Source organism: Chanodichthys erythropterus, chromosome 11, assembly GCF_024489055.1.
Source record: "Chanodichthys erythropterus isolate Z2021 chromosome 11, ASM2448905v1, whole genome shotgun sequence".
Lineage (NCBI taxonomy): Eukaryota > Metazoa > Chordata > Actinopteri > Cypriniformes > Xenocyprididae > Chanodichthys > Chanodichthys erythropterus.
Genome location: NC_090231.1, coordinates 18,984,025 through 19,002,528, shown reverse-complemented (window position 1 = coordinate 19,002,528; position 18,504 = coordinate 18,984,025). Strand labels below are relative to the sequence as shown.

General features: G+C 36.7%; 1 protein-coding gene across 1 annotated transcript in view; it reads right to left on the bottom strand.

Moving 5' to 3' along the window:
* Nucleotides 1-18,504, bottom strand: part of iqgap1 (IQ motif containing GTPase activating protein 1) — a 51,025-nt gene that overhangs the window by 22,692 nt on the left and 9,829 nt on the right. Inside the window, exons 3-10 of the mRNA XM_067401974.1 lie at nucleotides 5,221-5,377; nucleotides 5,046-5,123; nucleotides 4,795-4,871; nucleotides 3,117-3,184; nucleotides 2,585-2,698; nucleotides 2,220-2,398; nucleotides 1,166-1,253; nucleotides 911-1,074 (exon numbers count right to left, since the gene is read on the bottom strand). Coding sequence (XP_067258075.1) covers nucleotides 911-1,074; nucleotides 1,166-1,253; nucleotides 2,220-2,398; nucleotides 2,585-2,698; nucleotides 3,117-3,184; nucleotides 4,795-4,871; nucleotides 5,046-5,123; nucleotides 5,221-5,377 — 925 coding nt within the window. The remainder of the gene's footprint in view (nucleotides 1-910; nucleotides 1,075-1,165; nucleotides 1,254-2,219; nucleotides 2,399-2,584; nucleotides 2,699-3,116; nucleotides 3,185-4,794; nucleotides 4,872-5,045; nucleotides 5,124-5,220; nucleotides 5,378-18,504) is intronic.

Genomic DNA, 18,504 nt, shown 5'->3' with positions numbered 1-18,504 from the left:
AGACCAATATAGATAACCAATATTTTAACATCATAAATAGAGGCCAATGTAAATCTGACAGTGATATTAATATTTACTGCTAATGTTTATTTTTTTTAACTCACTTTTAAAACATTAAGCTATACACTGCAGTTCTAAGCTTAAGTCAGTAAGATTTTTTTAAAAAGAAATTAATATTTTTATTCAGCAAGGAAGCATTAAATGATCAAAAGTGACAGTTAAAGAGTTTTACAATGTCACAAAGATTTCCATTTCAAATAAATGCTGTTCTTTTGAACTTTCTTTTTATAAAAGAATCCTGAGAAAATTTATCACGGTTTCCACAAAAATATTAAGCAGTTATATTAAAACTGATAATAAAAGTTTCTTGAACAACAAATCAGCATTTTAAGAATGATTTCTGAAGGAAAATTACTGACAATTGCTGATTACTAAAGACTAAAGTAATATATATTAATAAACTATACATAATATATATAAAAAAATAAATAATTTAATTTAAACTGAAAATATTTCACAAATTATTATTTTTTTCCTTTTTAGTGTTAAGTAACACAAATCACTAATAACTAAGCATTCGAGAGAAGAAGTCTCAGTGCCGTTATTGCAGGATATTTTTATGCCACATCAGCTATTGCTGAATAAACTATTATTGTGTTATTATGGTTACCGTGACCAACATATATTTCTGTTGAGCTCTTGGCTTTGTCACAGACATGCAGTGATGAGGGACTCTGAGAGCAGTCTGACTGATAGAATTACAGAACTCTTGAAAAGGGCCAGCACACAATGCATATGCATTCATTCAATATTTAGAATTCTAAAAGGCAGCATTATAAACATCGAACCACAGTACAAAAGTGTACCACACTGTGAGTGGCAAACCATTGTGATTAGAAGAACCTGTTACCTGTTCCTTCTGCTCTCGATCGGCCAGCAGCTGTTTGAAGTACCATCCCTTGTTCGGAGCCTGCACTGACTGCAGGCCTAATGCAGGGGAACGGAGAGCATCATACAGCTTGTCCTCATCACCAACCAGCAGGGCCTGTTCTGCTGAATTCAAGGCTTTGGACACTGAAAATCAGCACAAAAACAGAACTCAGATCACATCATTCACTTCAGAAGAACACAAAGAGTTGGACGTAGACATGGGTGAGGTACATACAATTGACTTTGTTGATGTTTCCCTGGATTTCAGCATGTGTAAGCAGCTCATCGTAAGCATCCCTTTCAGCCTCAGCATTCTCTCCAATCTATACCAAAGAAATATTCATTTCATTCAAATCTTTTATATTATGACACAATGGATAGATTATCAACTGTGTTGTTATTGTTAACTAAAACTAAAATATTAAAAATCGTTTTCATTAACTGGAATAAAATACAGTTGTCAACATTTGAAGTGGATCAAAACCTTTCATCAAAGTAGAGACCTGTGCAGGATGGATGAATTGATTACTCACCCTTATGTCATTCCAAACCCGTAAGACTTTCGTTCATTTTCAGAACACAAATTAAGATGTTTTTTGATGAAATCCGAGAGCTTTCTGATCCCCCATAGAAAGCAATTAAATTACCACATTCAAGGTCCAGAGTAGTAAAAACATTGTTAAAACAGGCAACGTGACTACAGTGGTTCAACCTTAATGTTATGAAGCGACGAGAATATTTTTGTGCACAAAAAAACAAACAAAACAAAAATAACTTTATTCAGACGTAGAACCTGGAAGCGCTGCACGGTGTCTACAATGTAAACAGTGTAGCAGAATGACAGAAAAAGAAGAAATTGTTGAAAAAAAGTCAGGGTTTTTTGTTATGATTTTGAGAACAAAAAGTATTCTCGTATTTTCATAACATTAAGGTTGAGTCACATGGACTATTTTAACACTGTCTTTACTACCGCTCTGGACCTTGAATTTGATAATTATGTTGCTTTCTATGGGGGATCAGAAACATCTTGGATTTCATCAAAAATATCTTAATTTGTGTTCCGAAGATGAACGAAGGTCTTACGGGTTTGGAATGACATGAGGGTGAGTAATTAATGACAGAAATTTCATTTTTGGGTGAACTAACCCATTAAAATCCTGTCTAGCTAGGCAGCCCGATATTTTTTATTATTTTTTTTACAGAGATTGTGTGTGCATATATTAAAATACAACCTCAGTTACCCAAAAATTACAAATCTTTTAAAAGGAACTGTAGAGTGCAGTTCGTACTCTCTTTCGGGAGTTGGCCACTTTCTCAGACTTGGCCTGGAACAAGGTGTCCTGGTAGTGCTGGGCAGCGCTTTCATCCAGCTGCAGTAACATGGCGTTTGGGTTTCTCATGGCAGCTAGAGTGCCCTCAGGGACTCCATGGTCAATGGCGTCATTGATGGCGATCACAGCAGCGTGCACTGAATCATTGCAACAGAAGATAATGCAGTTCTTTTGGGATCAAATCCATGTAAAACAGATCGTAATTACTGTGTTGTTAAACTCTTGGCTGTACAAGTTAAGTCTAGTTGTTTATGTTTACAAGGGAAGGAGCTGTGCCAAGGAGCCAAGAGGAATTCGACTTCAAAAGCAGAAACAATACTCACAGGCTGCTTCATCCACTGACAGCTCGTTTGCTAAAATCCCACCAATTTTGCTGAATGCTGGCATTTGAATGTTGTATTTTTCTAATTCAATCTTCATGTTGTTAATCTCCTCCTCTAAAAAAATACAAAAAAAAACAAACTCAGCACACAAGTAACAAAAAATTGGGATTATTTATCTCAGTGGAAAGTATTCTGTTTGTTTTCATTATTTTATAAAACAAGTTTCTGGACAGGCTCAGGATAAATATTGCAATGTCATGCTTTAATAAGCACGGTAAGCTTTTGGAAGGTAATCTTGGCTGTGCATTTTTCCTTGCTTTAATGTGATTGGCTGGACATTGTTCTCAATAGGTCTGGTAAATAATGTTTTCCATCCATGGACTTGGCAGGCAGTTTGGGCCAGCCTAAATGGCAGGAAACGCTCATACAATTGATAATGATTTTCACATTGACCACAGCTCCCAGGAGCAGGGCCTTTTCCAGCTGTTATTGTATAAACTCAAGCTTTTGATACCACAGCAAGCTGACTCACCTGTGAAAGCGACCTTGCCGTACAGGTCTGTAATCTGGGGCGCAAGGCCAAGTTTAAACAGGTAGAGGCTATAGAGAAAACAGAAAGAGATCATGAGAATCTAATTTCCCAGAGGAGAGCTATCCTATTCCACAGGTGTGTGCAGGAAAAGGCACTACTGGAAAGAGGGTCAGATGTTATCTGTATGACTTTCAAGTTTAACCTACATCCCGTCATTAATACTCGCTACAAAGACCCACAACTGGATTCAGTACCCCTCATCACACGCCAGGCCTCTGCCAAATTCTCGCCCCCTAAATGCTGTTATTTCCTGTTTCTGAAGGCCAGATTTATGGCCTTTGGGCCCAGCGTCAATTCTGCAGTGAGCAGGAATGTGAGAGTTACAAACGGCAGGATTCTCTAGCCTCATGTTAAGTGCCTCAGCAGAAACCAGAACAGGTTTCCTCATTAATTCTGACTCGTTAATTCAAGGATGAGAACATGTAGGTGCAGATCAGGTCTAAATATGCATATCATCTTTAAGTTGGAGAAGCTAGTATTTAACTAGGTATTTATAGGTATTTTTCTGCAATTAAAGGTGCTAAAGAGGATCTTTTCGTCGACTGAGAAACCAAAGACTGTTAGTGAGTTTTTGAGATGAGCGCATGCGTAAGAACAACCCCTCTCCTTCACAGCTCATTTCGAGGGAGCGCCTCCCAAAACTCGTGCACGAGTATTGGAACACGAGTGTTTACCACCGGCATTCGCTGTGTCGTGTTAGTGGATTCATTATGTCGGACTCACTGCAGGTAACTCATAATCGGCAGTTGTTATTCCGGTCTCCTGACAAAAACATTGCATGCGGCGCCTGTGGAGTGTGGAAAGTTACTGGAGCGCGCAGCAACGCTCGTCTCTCACAAGGAACGTAATGGCAGTGATTGAGGGCCATTCGTTTACACCATGATCACGTAAACGATTGGCTGATGTTTTTAAGGCCCTAACTCGTGCACAGATGATGTATATTAATATTATTCTTTTCAGCGCACCTAATAAATAGTCTTTTATCAGTTAGTAAAGACAGTTTCAAGTAATATTGCAAAAATGTATAAAACAAAACATTCTCTTTAGCACCTTTAAAACAAATCTCAATACAGGTCACAGTATTCAATTGAACACATAAAATAACATAAAACAATAAAATAACACTCAATACAACTTATAACACTAAAAAAACTGATTTATAAATGATTTTGCTCTAAAGTGAACTGGTTCATTTACATGAAACACTGAAAGTACTAGTTCACTAAAATGAATTATAATAAACAAGTAAATCTGTCATTTGAACAGGAAGTGTGAGAATGAACAGAAAAAAGTATTTTTAAAAAACAGACATTATATTATATTATATAGTGCAGTTCAAAAGTTTGGGTACAGTATGATTTTTTTAAACGCTTCTAAAAGACGTCTCTTATGCTCATCAAGGCTGAAAAAATACATTAAAAACACTAATATTGTAAAATAATATTACAATTTAAAATAACTTTTGAACTTTAATATATTTATTCCTGCGACATTAAAGCTGAATTTTCAGCATCATTACTCCAGTCTTCAGTGTCACATGATCCTTCAGAAATCATTCTAATATTCTGATTTGGTGCTGAAGAAACATTTACTGTTATTATGAATGTTGAAACAGTACCTGAGAGCATGTATGCAATAGATGCAGCGGGGCATGTTCTTCCTGTCGTAGATGTCTGTTGTCTCAGGATAGAAAATCTGACAGGGAGAGACAAGTACATGTACTTTGGTGAGACTGAATGCAGCACTGTTTCCAAACATGGGAAAGGAGATCATTGACAAGCTCTGTCATGTTAGTGACTCAATAAATCCGAAGAAAGGCTCCTAATGACAGAACCATGCAGACTCGTGTTCACCACCTACACTGCTTACCTTAGGAAGGCCCTTATCTGTCATTGCATTCAGCCATTGGATGATATTGTCTGTGTGTCTGAAATGGAGCCCAGTGGCCTACAAATGGGACAAAGAAGCAACAAGTGAATCCAAACCTTCTGTTATTACCATATCAGTGCTTGTGAAAATGGTTTTAAAGTCTTTTAAGTCTTACTTTATAACGTGTTTGTTCGCGGTCATAGATCCTTTTGAGAGAGACCACTTTGGGAGCAAAGAAGTTTCCCAGCTTGGCCAGATACACGCCGTTCCTCAGGCCCTCCTCCAGCTCGGTGGTGGGTGGAAGATCCTCATTTAAACATGCTTCAATCCATCTGAAACAAAGAGACAGGGCGTATTCAGCAAGGAAATGCACTCTTTTGTACATGATGCAAGTTACGAAGGCTACGTTCACACTGCGAGATTTATGCTCAATTTCGATCTTTGCTCAGATCAGATTTTTTTGTAAAGCTGTTCAGACTATTGTTTTGAATGTTGCCAATATCAGATTATGGCTCTGACATGACCTGCATGCGCAAAAGAACGATACAAATGGGGTTGCCAGGTTTTTAACCACAAAATCCACTCAAGTGCTTCTCAATACTAGTCCAAAACTAGCCCAATCGCGTTCCGTCGGTGCGGTAGCTTCAACCCACAGATTTGCAAAACAACCTGCGGCAACAGTGAAAAAGTAACCCAATTCTGCGTGAAATCGCAGTATTAGTAAACACAGAGGGCATTAAAGTAAGTGATTATGCATTTATTTACAATGTGATCTGCCGTGGAAGCCAGCGAAATTATGACCAGGCAATTTGAAAAATAAACAATGATGTGACAAAAGAAAGCAGAGTTTTGAAACTTTTATGAAACGAGCCCTCATGTTTTGCTTGTATTATACAGCTTTCTCTGTAATACTTACGAGTTCTGACACGTTACTGTCCTTCTACTGACTACCTTTCACAACTGTCTTGATAACGTGGGTATGTAAAATCTTTGAATAGACTCCCTTGAGCGCAGAATTGTGACAAATGTTGATCTCGAGTAACGTAAAAAAAATTGCATGAATTGCTATTCACACTGAGGTCGCATTACAAAACATCTGACCTGTATCGGATTTAGTACCACATATTTAAGTGCCACAAATCGGAATTGAAATAATCAGATTCCATGTGGTTTCTACGGTCCACACTGTCATTGGGAAAACAGAAATTTGTCATATGTGGGCAAAAAAAAACAAAAGAAAGAAGATTTGGGCCACATTTAGATGCAGTGTGAACATAGACGTGCAGTAGGAGTCATCGTGTTATAGGCTGCTTCATTATAGTGCCTAACAGTGTAGGGCTTCGCAGAATATTTAAACATATTTGAATACCTTTAAATATTTTAAAGCTCTTGGGCATATACTCAATTACAAAGTCAAATATAAAAATAAAAAAAATACTGTACAAAAGGTGGTACTCATGCTATGAAAAAAATTATTATTAAAGCACACCCTGTTCTCTTTTTCATTTGTTATGAGGTTTATTACAAGAGGGTTTTGTCCAAAGAAGACCAACAAAATACCACATACCAACGTTACATCATGTGCATCACATTGACAACATTCTCCTGTACATTTCAACCTGCTGAAGCCAACACAAAAACATTCCAAGGCGGCCAAGAAATGCCTTAAAACAGAAACAACACAACCTGACAACATACTTCAAATATTGAACACCTGGAAAAGATGTTAAACATAAAACCAGGAACTGAGATTGAGACCAAAATGTCTTGCTCTGCTAAGGTTGTCGTCTACTTGCAGGTCAGATGGATGTGGTAAAGATAGATTATGCAAATTTTCAATGGCTTTTACATGTAATTTACATAATGGTAGTTGTCTGCTTTGCAAAGGCTAATTCTGTTTGTTCTAGAAAAGCAGCAGACTCACTGTGCCCGTTTCTTAAAGGCATAGTTACCCAAAGATGAAAACATTGTGATGCTCAAAACTGAATCACTTTCTCTGAAAAACACAAAAGGAGAACTTCTGAAGACTGTTCATACAATGAAAGCAGAATGTGACTAGGGACTAGGGGCTATTTAGCTCCAAAAATATAAGAAATCGCACAACTCACACAATGTCTTCCAAATAACCTAAAGCCATATTATATCTTTGTATGAGGAATTTACTTTGTGCAAAAGAACACTATAAAAAGTGCAAAAGAAAACAACTATAAAGAATCTGATTTTCAACCAGTATCTAGATATAATTTCTGAGCTGGAATGTTTTAGTCCAGATTAAAATGTGAAAATGCATACGTTTGAAAACAGATCAAATGTACAGAATTTAAGCACATGGTGATGTTTGATAAACATAGCAAATAGAAAAATCTGAATGGCTATTAATAAACTTTCAAATACTATATGACTTCCTTTCATCAAAGTGGCAAGTGGGTATCAGAAACAGAATGTTGCGCAACACTGTAACCGGGATGATGGAAAAGAAGCTAAGGAGCATTATAAAAATCAAAACAAATTTGATAATAAGCTATATAAAATTATTAGTAGTGTTTTGAAGTCCATGATAACAACAGGGCTGTGAAACCACCAAAAACAGGTTCCCCCCAATAATTACAAATGGCCAAAATGTGCCAATGTTTTGATGCTGCTCTGCTGGACTGTTACACACACACACACAGCTCTGTTTGTTGGATGACAAAACATTTTTAGGCTGGTCTGATTCAGCAGTCTAGCAGCACTCGTCAATGTCAAATGTTTCAGCTGGCCAATCAAATGAAAGAAGGCAGGCTTTACTAGTGTTCACAGAAGACAAGTGTGAATTCCAGCATTCAGTTTTAATGGTGAAATAGTGCAAGGCATATGAAATATGCTTTATGGTAACCGTTTTATAATAGAAATTATAAACACCCCACAGTAATTTTCGGTGATGCAAACTACTTGACTTTTGGATGATTTGAATTGAAAATACAGGCCCATAACTGGGTGTGACGACTTTGAGAAAAGAAAAAATAACAGCTGTTTTTGACATATTAGCAATACAATTAAGAATGACTGTTTATTTAAAAAAAAAAATTAAATCAAAATTACAAACCGTTGAAATTGATTATAATAAATATGGTCATGGGTGTTCATAAGAAAGTTCAAAGCACAGGTGGGATCCAGGAGTCATCGATACAGGATCATTTTAATGAAAGATACATCGCATTCACACAATATGATAAAAGTGTGAACAATTTACATCTTCCAGTTTATCTCTCTAGCTAATGCGGTTGTTACAGGTGATTATTGTTACAGCCAGGGATCATTTTAATCTTGTCTGATTTCATTCATATCTACATTTTATGCTCACACATTACGAGCTTAATCAACTTCACAGGTAAGAGCAAAAAGTTGAAAAGTTTTGGTGAAGAAGCTTAATGCTTTGATGAACATTACCTACATTAATGCCACCTGTGGGAAGGCGGGAAATAAATGTTCTTTCATTCATTCATTCAATTGTTAAGATGAAGGAAGACTTTTTTAATGCTTCAATTTGGCTCATCGAGCTCAGCCAGCCACAGCTGTGATCCTGCCTCTCATCTCACTCCACTCGTCTTGGTGTTCAAAGGTGGCTTTGGCATGCCTGTGGACATTAGAGGTTACAAAGGAAATCTTTGGGGTCCATATTTGCCATTTTTGGCACATAGGACCTGCAGGGTTTATCCACTGCCTTATTTCTATACATTGACCTGCTTTCCAGCTTGTCATTGAAGGAACCAGCAGCATAAATGTCCTCACACTCTTCCCAGCATTCAAAGGTGGCTTTGACATGCCAGTGGACATTACAGGCAGTAACAAGCGGTATCCGTCTTTGCCTGCAGTTCATTAATGTATATGGGGTCTCCACTGCCTTCTTTCCATCCATTTTCATGCTTTCCAGCTTGTCAGTGAAGGAGCCATCAGAATATATGTCACCCCACTCATCCCAGTATTCACAGAATGCCTCGCTGTTATAGGAGATCTTAGGAAGTAGTCAATACATCTGACTGGCTCTGACTGTTGACTGTTTCCTTCCAGCCATCATCCCATGTACTCCAGTCAACATCCTCATCCCAATTTCATCTGGCATGGAAACTCCCCAGTCAATCACACATCGTCCCACTTGTTCCATAACCAACAGTGTTGATTGTCGGCCCATGAATGAAGGACTGTAGAACACTTTCCATTTCTAGCTTCAAAACTTCACAGAGCAGTGACTGTGCTCAACATCATACTGGATGCCAGCTGCCTTGGCTGATGATGTGACAAAATCACTGCAAGAAGTTTCATTTACAGAGAGTCATGGAAACTTTCTCTCGTAAAAATTAAATGATTTACATTACAAACATCTGGTTTATGGTATGATTTGCAATCATATTAATATGACAAAAGTGGTGGGTCTCAGCAGGTTTTCCCTGTTTCAGTTTATGTATAAGACAAATTCCAGCTTTTCAGCTGAATTCCATGTACTTTAATCTGTAGCAGACAAATATGAGAATGTTAGCCTATATAAAAAGACAATTTTTATTAAGTGCATTTTCAAGATGTAATTTTTGTCAATTTATGCAAAATGTGTGAAAATATTTTTCGCATAAAACGCTAGCTATGAAATTAGCCATAGCAGGGATTTTTCTTTTGTACATTTACATTTTATTTCTTGCTTAAAATGTCATGTTATTTCACCAAATGCTATTAAACACAATACATAATCTACAATGTGGTGCCCACCATAGACACTGAAGGGGACAAGTCTCCTCCAATGATTAGAAATGGCCAAACTACTAGTCAGCACTCATCAATGATAGCGGTGTGAGACTAAAATGTGACGAGATTTCTCGTCGAGGCGAGAAGTAGTCTCGTAATATTGCAATGACAGAGTGGTTAGGATGATTAGGAAAGAATATGCCACCACTACGTTTATATCACACCTCACCATCAGACGTTTTTCTTTGTATTTAAATAAAAAACATTTAATTCAGTTGGATAACGGTCGCCGCCACTCCATATTTACAGAGTTACGCGCGATTGCTGAAAGTGAAAGTAAACGCGAGCGCGCATTCAAACGCGATTTCAATATCCTGCCTTTTGAAAGTGGCTCCCTGATGAATACAGATATCTCTCAATATGAAAGCTATTTTAGGCTGGGCAGTGTAGTTGTAACCATCTCTTAGCTCTGTATCAAAGAAAAATGTTGGTCTTATTTGCACTTTGAATATTGAGAGAGTGCGATTATGGTTGCACTTATTGTAAAGTGTTACCATAAAAATGAATAACAGTTTTCTCTTAATCTTATTAAGCACAAACAGTAAGGTTTGTTAACATTAGTTAATGCATTGTGAACTATCATGAACTAACAATGAATGACTATTTTTATTAACTAACATAAACAAAGATTAATAAATACTGTAGCAAATATATTGCTCATTGTTAGTTGATCTTGGTTATTAATACATTAATGTTAATAAATGAGACCTTATTGTAAAGTGTTAACATTTTTATTTATACTGTTTTATTTCTATGATCAGTTTGTGGAAAGGATTTCAGTTAGGAGGTCAAAAGTTGTAAAAGCTCATAAATCATGTACAGTAAGGTCTGAAGAGACTGAAATCATACAGAAGAGAAGTCAGTCCGTTGAGTTAGTGGCAAAACCTTTTACAGTACTTGAGTATTGTTGTCTTTTACTGCATATGATAATTCATACTCAGAAAGTAGAACTGAAATGACATTCATTACAAGATGATTAGTTAAACATTTCAAATACACCTGCAGAATATTTTTTCTAGTCATGTATTATGCCATTGAAGATTTCTTAAAAATAGTGTGTAAAAATCTTGTCTCGTCTCATGATTGAACTCAATCTAGAGTCTTGTCTCGTCTCGTGAGATACCCGTCTCGTCACACCCCTAGTCAATGACACTGAAGACTGGAGCAATGACTGATGACTGATGACTGATACTTTGTATAGTACATCTGCCAGATAAACTAAGAAATTTAAGGGTCAATAGATACTCTATTGTCTATTTCTGTCTAAACTATTCCATGAAAGAGAATGCAGGTATCATTATTGCACTGGTTAAACCACAGCAACTGAAACGCTCTCTAACTGACCTGTGAATGCCCACACAGGGCACACATTCATAGCCGCAGCACAACAACCTCTCTTTCACTCTTTCTCTGTCTCTCTCATCTGAAAAACTGCAATGGTTCTTCAAAAGGGAGACGCCTGAACTCGCGCACACACATACACACACAGGAGACACACCCAAGTCAATGCTATTAATGGGGCCCGAGAATGAAACCGAAACCAAAAAAAAAAAAAAAAAAAAATCTGAATTCTGACATTAACAATACACCATAGAGTGTGGTGACATCTCAAACTTAAGCCAATAACAACTGAGACTGTAGCTGAGAAAGCGCAACATTATCTACAACATCTGACTTCCTTTCAGTGTGACACAGGAAGACTAAATCTGCACAGAGTTCACAGGTCATTCCAATAGGAAGAGAAGAGATGAGAGTGAGCTCACTGTCTCCCAAGACACACAAAGGCTTTTTGGAGTAAACAATTTGTATTTTGTAACATTAGCTGTTCTATATTTTGCATGGGGGAGGGGGAATATCACCATTTTCCATTTTTTAAGAGCAAATGCAAAAATATCTATCCATATCATCAAAATTTAGAAAATTATTGATATACATTTTTACCTGTATCACCCAACCTTAGTTAGAAGTATGAAACATTACTGTATTTATTTGTGCTATTGCTTGTAGATTGATTATTTGTTCTTATGGTCTATTTTTATTTGACAGTAGTCCTTTTTTTCTAAACCTAGCACATACCAAACCATACCAAAACTGTGACCATAAAACCATGACACAAACCAAACCATGATAAATTTGAACCGTTACACCCCTACTTTGCAAAGAGATTGTTATTAAAGGATGGGGCAGTTACAAACTACTGTATACAGGATAAGACAACACATCTGTAACCAATCAGTAAGCCCTGTTCCACATGTCATATGAGAAGAGGGGGCATTATATAGGAGTCTTAAAGGCACATCCACAAAAAAAAAAGAAAGAAAAAAAAAACCCCACCATGTCCAATTGTAAAAAAGAGAGGGCAATGGTCAGAAAAAGTAAACTTAAAAAATAAAATCTTAATGAACCTAAGAGGGGAGAAAAAGTATGACATAATCAAAAGGATAAATTAGTAACTGTGAATCACATGTCTGTAAATGTGTTATCAGTAATCATCATTTTGACTGGGACTCAACAAGTCTCAATGCATTAACTGCACTTCACCCGTATGGTTCTTGAGCCGCCTCACAGCTGCAGACCACAAACAGTCACTTCCTCACTCATACAAAAAAAACTTCAAAGGCAAACTCCTAGACCGTTACTCCACCAGTCAAAGCAGAGCACTGAACGAGGGGGCGGAGCCTTTAGAGGGAGTCCATAACACCACTGCTCCAGCATTTGTGAATTTACAAGCAGTTACAATTCTGCTCATAGGTTTCCCCTGCAAAATCTGTATGATGCAAAAAAAAAAAAAAAAACCTGACCATTTTTTCAATAATACACAAAGGCAAATGATCCTTTAAAAGGTTTAAACGTTCCCTTAGATCTTAAAGGCATAGTTCAACCAAAAATGAAAACGCGCATTTCGTTAGTAAAGCCGGTTCCCTGATTACCGCTAAATCACCATCACCTGCTTTCAAATGGAGCGGCATTTAATAGACAGAGCCGTAGTTCACTGACAAGCCACGCAATATCGCGTTCATTATCGAAGGCGATTCATCTGCGATATGAACGCGATATTGCGTAGCTTGTCAGTGATCTACGGTTCTGTCTATTAAATGCCGCTTCATTTGAAAGCAGAATCGCATGCAATTAATCGTGCAGCCCTATTCCAAACCCATAAGACTTTCGTTCATCTTTGAAACACAAATGAAGATATTTTTATTAATACCTGAGAGGTTTCCATCCCTCAATTGAAATTCCAGGTAACCAAAACTTAAAGAGTTAGTTCACCCAAAAATGTAACTTCTGTCATTTATTACTCACCCTCATGCCGTTTCACACGCGCAAGACCTTCGTTAATCTTCGGAATACAAATTAAGATATTTTTGTTGAAATCCAATGACTCCAATGGACACTTCCTCTCTCAAGATCCATAAATGTACTAAAAACATATCTAAATCGGTTCATGTGAGTACAGTGGTTCAATGTTAATATCATAAAGCGCCGAAAATACTTTTGGTGCGGCAAAAAAACAAAATAATGACTTATTTTGTTATTTTAGTTCAAAACACTGCTTCAGGAAGCTTTGGAGCATAATGAATCAGCGTAAGGGTTAGTTCATTTTTGGGTGAACTAACCCTTTAAAAAGATCCAATAAGATTATAAAAAGGTAAAGGCTATGTAAAATAAATCCATATGAATCAAGGTTTAATCAGTCTTGAGAAGCGATACGATTCATTTAAGCTTTTATTCACTTGTAAATATAAACATATATACATACATACAGCGCATCACTGTATGGTAAACACAAAAACTTGTACATGTGTGATGTTTTTCATGATGCATGAAAACCAATGAGGTCTATCATAGTATGTGACACGCATGAGTTTGCCATTCATGTATGTGTCGATCATGGTTTATATATAAATAAAAGCCTAAATTAAATCTTTGTCACAACGTCTTTAAAAATGATAATGTCTTTATCACCTTTTTGGATGTTTTAAGTTTTGTTTCCCTGGACATTCAATAAAGAGCTATATCTCTCCCACTTAATTTCCTGTCAGGTCTCTATACTATCCTATCAAAATAAAGGCAAAAACAGCAAAAATAGATCTTTAAAATGAATGTGTTTTGAAGATTAACCAAAGTCTTATGGATCTGGAATGACATGATGACAATTTTAGTTTTCGTCATTTGTTTCCTCTCTGAGCAAATGTAGGCTTACTTGGACTTTGGGTTGGAGTAAGGTTAAGCTAACTTGTCTTCTGAAATGTAATGTAAAAACTTTAGTTCATATGAAAACATACCAGTATTATTTTGACCAAGACCGGACCAAAAGAATGTGACTGTAGCTCATCTTTGCCCAGAATGTTCACACATAATTGAACAATTAGTCTTATAATTTGTTGATTGTTCCAAAAGACCACAAAAGGTAAACACAATGTGCAATATTTTTCTCACCATAAACAAGGTGTGCCATAAAACAACCAGCTGTACACCTACCAGCTGTCTGGACCAGTTCAGATGGATAGAGAACAGGCAAATCAGTGGTGGAGCTTATCTGACCATATTAAAATATCCATCTACACAGGCACACCTACTTTCTTCCAAACTTTCTCGGCAGTATTCTGACTGCAAAAACTAAAAATAACTACATTTTGTCTCATATAAACATTACAAATGTATCAAAATATATTGGATTATGGCAGAAAGATAATGACAGGAAAAGCCCTGGCACGAGAAGGAGAGCATTTCACAGCGTGCAGTAGCCAAGTGCTCCATTACATGCTCAGCTGCAGAGGAGGAATTCAGTGCGGGACCTCCATGATCAGGTGCCTCAGACACTCACACACTGAGCTGAATCACCTCTCAACAGGAAGCCGCTGTCTGAAACTCATTCACCCCGAAACACCCCTAAGAATGCCTTCTTGTTTGTCAAGTCTTCAGCTGGGTCTTTTTCTAGTGTAAAGGTTATATCTTTTAGATTTATATAAGAACTGAAACTATACATACACTGTATAGAGTGCAACTGTTGGGTTACTGAAGTAAAAACTCCATTCATTTTCTTCATAGGAAAATTGGTTTTGAACAACATATATTTTTTTTAAATAATCATGTTTAACAGCAGAATTGCTGGTAAAAAAAACTACATTACCCATGATGCTGTACAAAAACATTTACACAGAAGAAATCAACATGCACTAAAATAGCTCTTTAGCTCCGCCCACTCACATGAAGCACCCACCCCTAAACAAGATTCACTTACGCTTAATGACCAGAAAGTGCCCACATACATTTGTCTTTATTTTGAACATTATAACTCATTTTATTTGCAAGAACTCAAAAATAAAAAAAATTAATAAACTAAATATTTTATGTTAATTACTATAAAAATGTAAAAGTTAGCTAACTCAGAACTTAAAGTTAGGAGCAATTAACATGCACGAGTAAAACTAACTCAAAACTTAATAGCTCTGCTTACTTAAAATTGGGAACATCATAACTGGTGATGTGCAACGATTAATTGTTTGCAAAATAAAAGTCTGTGTTTACGTATAATATATGTGTGTGTTCTGTGTATAATAACAATAATAATAATAATAACAATAACAATAATAATATATATATAAAAATACAGACACATAAATGTTAGATTTATATATAATATATTTATATGTAATATAAAATATATATATTTATTTAAACATGCATATATTTCTTAAATATATACATGTATGTGTGTGCATTTATATATACATAATTATTATACACAGAACACACACATATTACGTAAACACAGACTTTTATTTTGCAAACAATTAATCGTGATTAATCGTTGCACATCCCTAATCATAACTCAACATTTTATGTAACTGATTACCCCTTTTTTTTTTTGAGTTAGCCCAACTTATTTGGGTTTACAATGCATGTAAAATCTTCTGTTTGTTAAATTTTACTTAAAGTGTTTGTGCTATATTTCTTAAAATATCAATGCAAGTGTCACTTATTTTGTTATCTAGCCTAATGCAATGACATTTAATTTTTTTAAGTGGTTAAGTGTCCCCATATCCCACTTTTGGAGCCATTATAAGCATTTGGAGTAGAGGAAATGGACCTTGCAGCCAACATCTCCAATTTCCCAAACATTACAGACAAGTGGAGGCATCAAAATGGATCTGTGGTTTTAAAACGAGCAGTCTCCCCTTCCTCACTTTAGTGTGTGACAATGGACTTAGTGTGTGCTTGTTTCATTGGTATCACAGCTGTGACCCAGGGTTCAAGAGAGCCTATACAGTATTTCTGCATTTCAAGTGAAAAAAAAGTCATACATAGAGGACAAATAATCTCACTCCCACATATTCTCACAGAAAATGTTGGATGAAGCAACACTTAGAAGTCCTAAACGAAATATGTGTCAAAGAAATAAACTAAAGAAACTAAAAAAACTCATATTGACAAGTCAAACAGTCATCATAGAAAGCTGACTAAGGCTCTTTTCTCAAAGCCAGAGCCAAGTGGACGCTACCATTTTCCTGGGAAGAGCACCTGTGAAGGGCTTGAGGAAAAAAAGCAGTGGGTAATGAAGGGTAGGGCAGACAAACACAGGGGCGTGGGCTCTTTCCTGTCCAAACAAGGGAGAGGCTGTCTTGTGTGTGAGTGAATGAGAGCCGTACTAAAGCAAATCACATAATGAACAATGACCTCATGTTTCTGTATAATTAACTTCTGCAACATTATAAAGTTATAGAGAGTGAAGTGTCATTGGTTCCTCCCTGACACCAAAGGCATTCATTTTCTCTCCATTCACTGCTAGCATTTACCGCCTCACCACCATTGCCATGTGATTCACAGAAATTAGCAGCAGCTTATTCACTGAAAAATGGACCCTACACTTCTGCAGAAAAACTGAGATGCACTGGGAATCCTTTTGGATGAGGACTCCTGAATTGAAACTAAATTGTGCCTAAAGATTTCCACCCCTACTTCAAATATTATATATATATATATATATATATAGTCGAAAGAACAAAAAATGAAACATGCATGGATAAAAAGTTCACAATAAAATCTATAAGATGCATTTACATGACAACTATAAGTTGTATTGTGTGTTAATATATTTGATGCAAACAATGGACAGTGTATTGCACAGTTTCCCACATCCTCTGTATTGTAACAATTATTACAGCTCTATTCCCTACAGACAGCCACACACACAGATGAGGGGTTTCTCTACCTCACTCTGAGAACATAGTTAAGACCGCCTGTAGCACAACAGGAAATTGCATGAGAGTGTTTTTTTGTAATAAGAGGAACAGGTCACCGTTTTTATGAGTGAATTTAATAAAACATTTGGACAGACTAGCAAACTATCATTAAAACTGACCTTTCTCAGTCTGCCTCAATTTTACCATTTGCAGAAAAAATAAAAAATAAATAAAAAGTGGAAAATATCTTTTATACTTAAAAGAACCTATTCAGTTCTTAGTATTTTGTGGTGGTAGTTTAAAAATCATAGCCTAAATGCCATTCAGACAGGCAGTGATCTTCAATGAAAGCTGGCTTTTTCCAAAGACGTGAGCAATGGCACCTGTGGCGAAGTGATGTGAGCATGTCCAGTAATGTGACAGAGTTGACAAAAGTTTAACTTAAGGAATGCACAATATTATTGAAACGTCATTGGAATCAGCCAATAAAGGTTTCAAATGTAATGTATTGGTTCGATATGAAAAAATTATGCAGATAATCCTTGCTGATAAGATTACTTGATTATGCATCTGCAATAACTCATGTGTGCAAGGAGTGCAAGTGATAAGATCATATCAGCAGAGTGGCCAATCTTGAAGTGAACATGTATGATGATTAGATTCACTCTTTTGGATTGCTGCCTTGAACTTGAGCAAGCACAGAGTAAGCAAGTACAGAATGAGGTGTCTGATTTGCAATAGAGTGCTGCAGGGATGACGTAAAAACCCAGAAGACTATGGCCCTGTGCCAAATGTCTTCCTAAAAGTCTGCACTTTCGCAACGTAATGGCAATTTGACTGTTGGAAGAAGTCTGCTGCGGAGCTCCTTTCAGTGCAGCCTCGGTAAAATGTGAACATTGAAAGCACCTTACAGTACACAGCTTTTTAAATGGTGTTTTGTATGGCATGAGTTCAGCCAATTAAGTCACTGGTAGTTCTTATTGTGCCGGGTTAGACTCTACTCTGAATTAGAAGCTAATTTAGTCCCCCCAAAAGGTGTTCCTATGACTTCAATCATGCTAGGGCCAGTCGTGTTTCCAGTCACTTCCGGGGCTAGAGTGTCCCTCATCTGGGCTTCGTCTGGGCTCCCTCGTGGCCAGCGGCCAGGTTTTTTTGGCCTGCCAAATACTTTGGTCCAAAGCGGGCCAGCTCAGGCTTGAGGAGTGGTTATGAACAAAGGCAGAGTTTCTCTGAGTCAGGAGAGGGTCAGCTCCGTGGATCATAGCTAACATAAGCATAAAAGACATTTAAAATAATTTCAGCTCAAAACTAACTTTCAGACAGCAGCGAGTGTTTTAAATAACTTCCGTTTGCAATCCGATGTGGATTCTGAACACCATATAAAGGCAGACATATATTATTTAGGCTATATGCAATGCAAAAGACAAGGCATGCTATTAACATAGTAAAATATAATAAATACAAGACACCACTTGAAGAAAATCAGACAAATCATA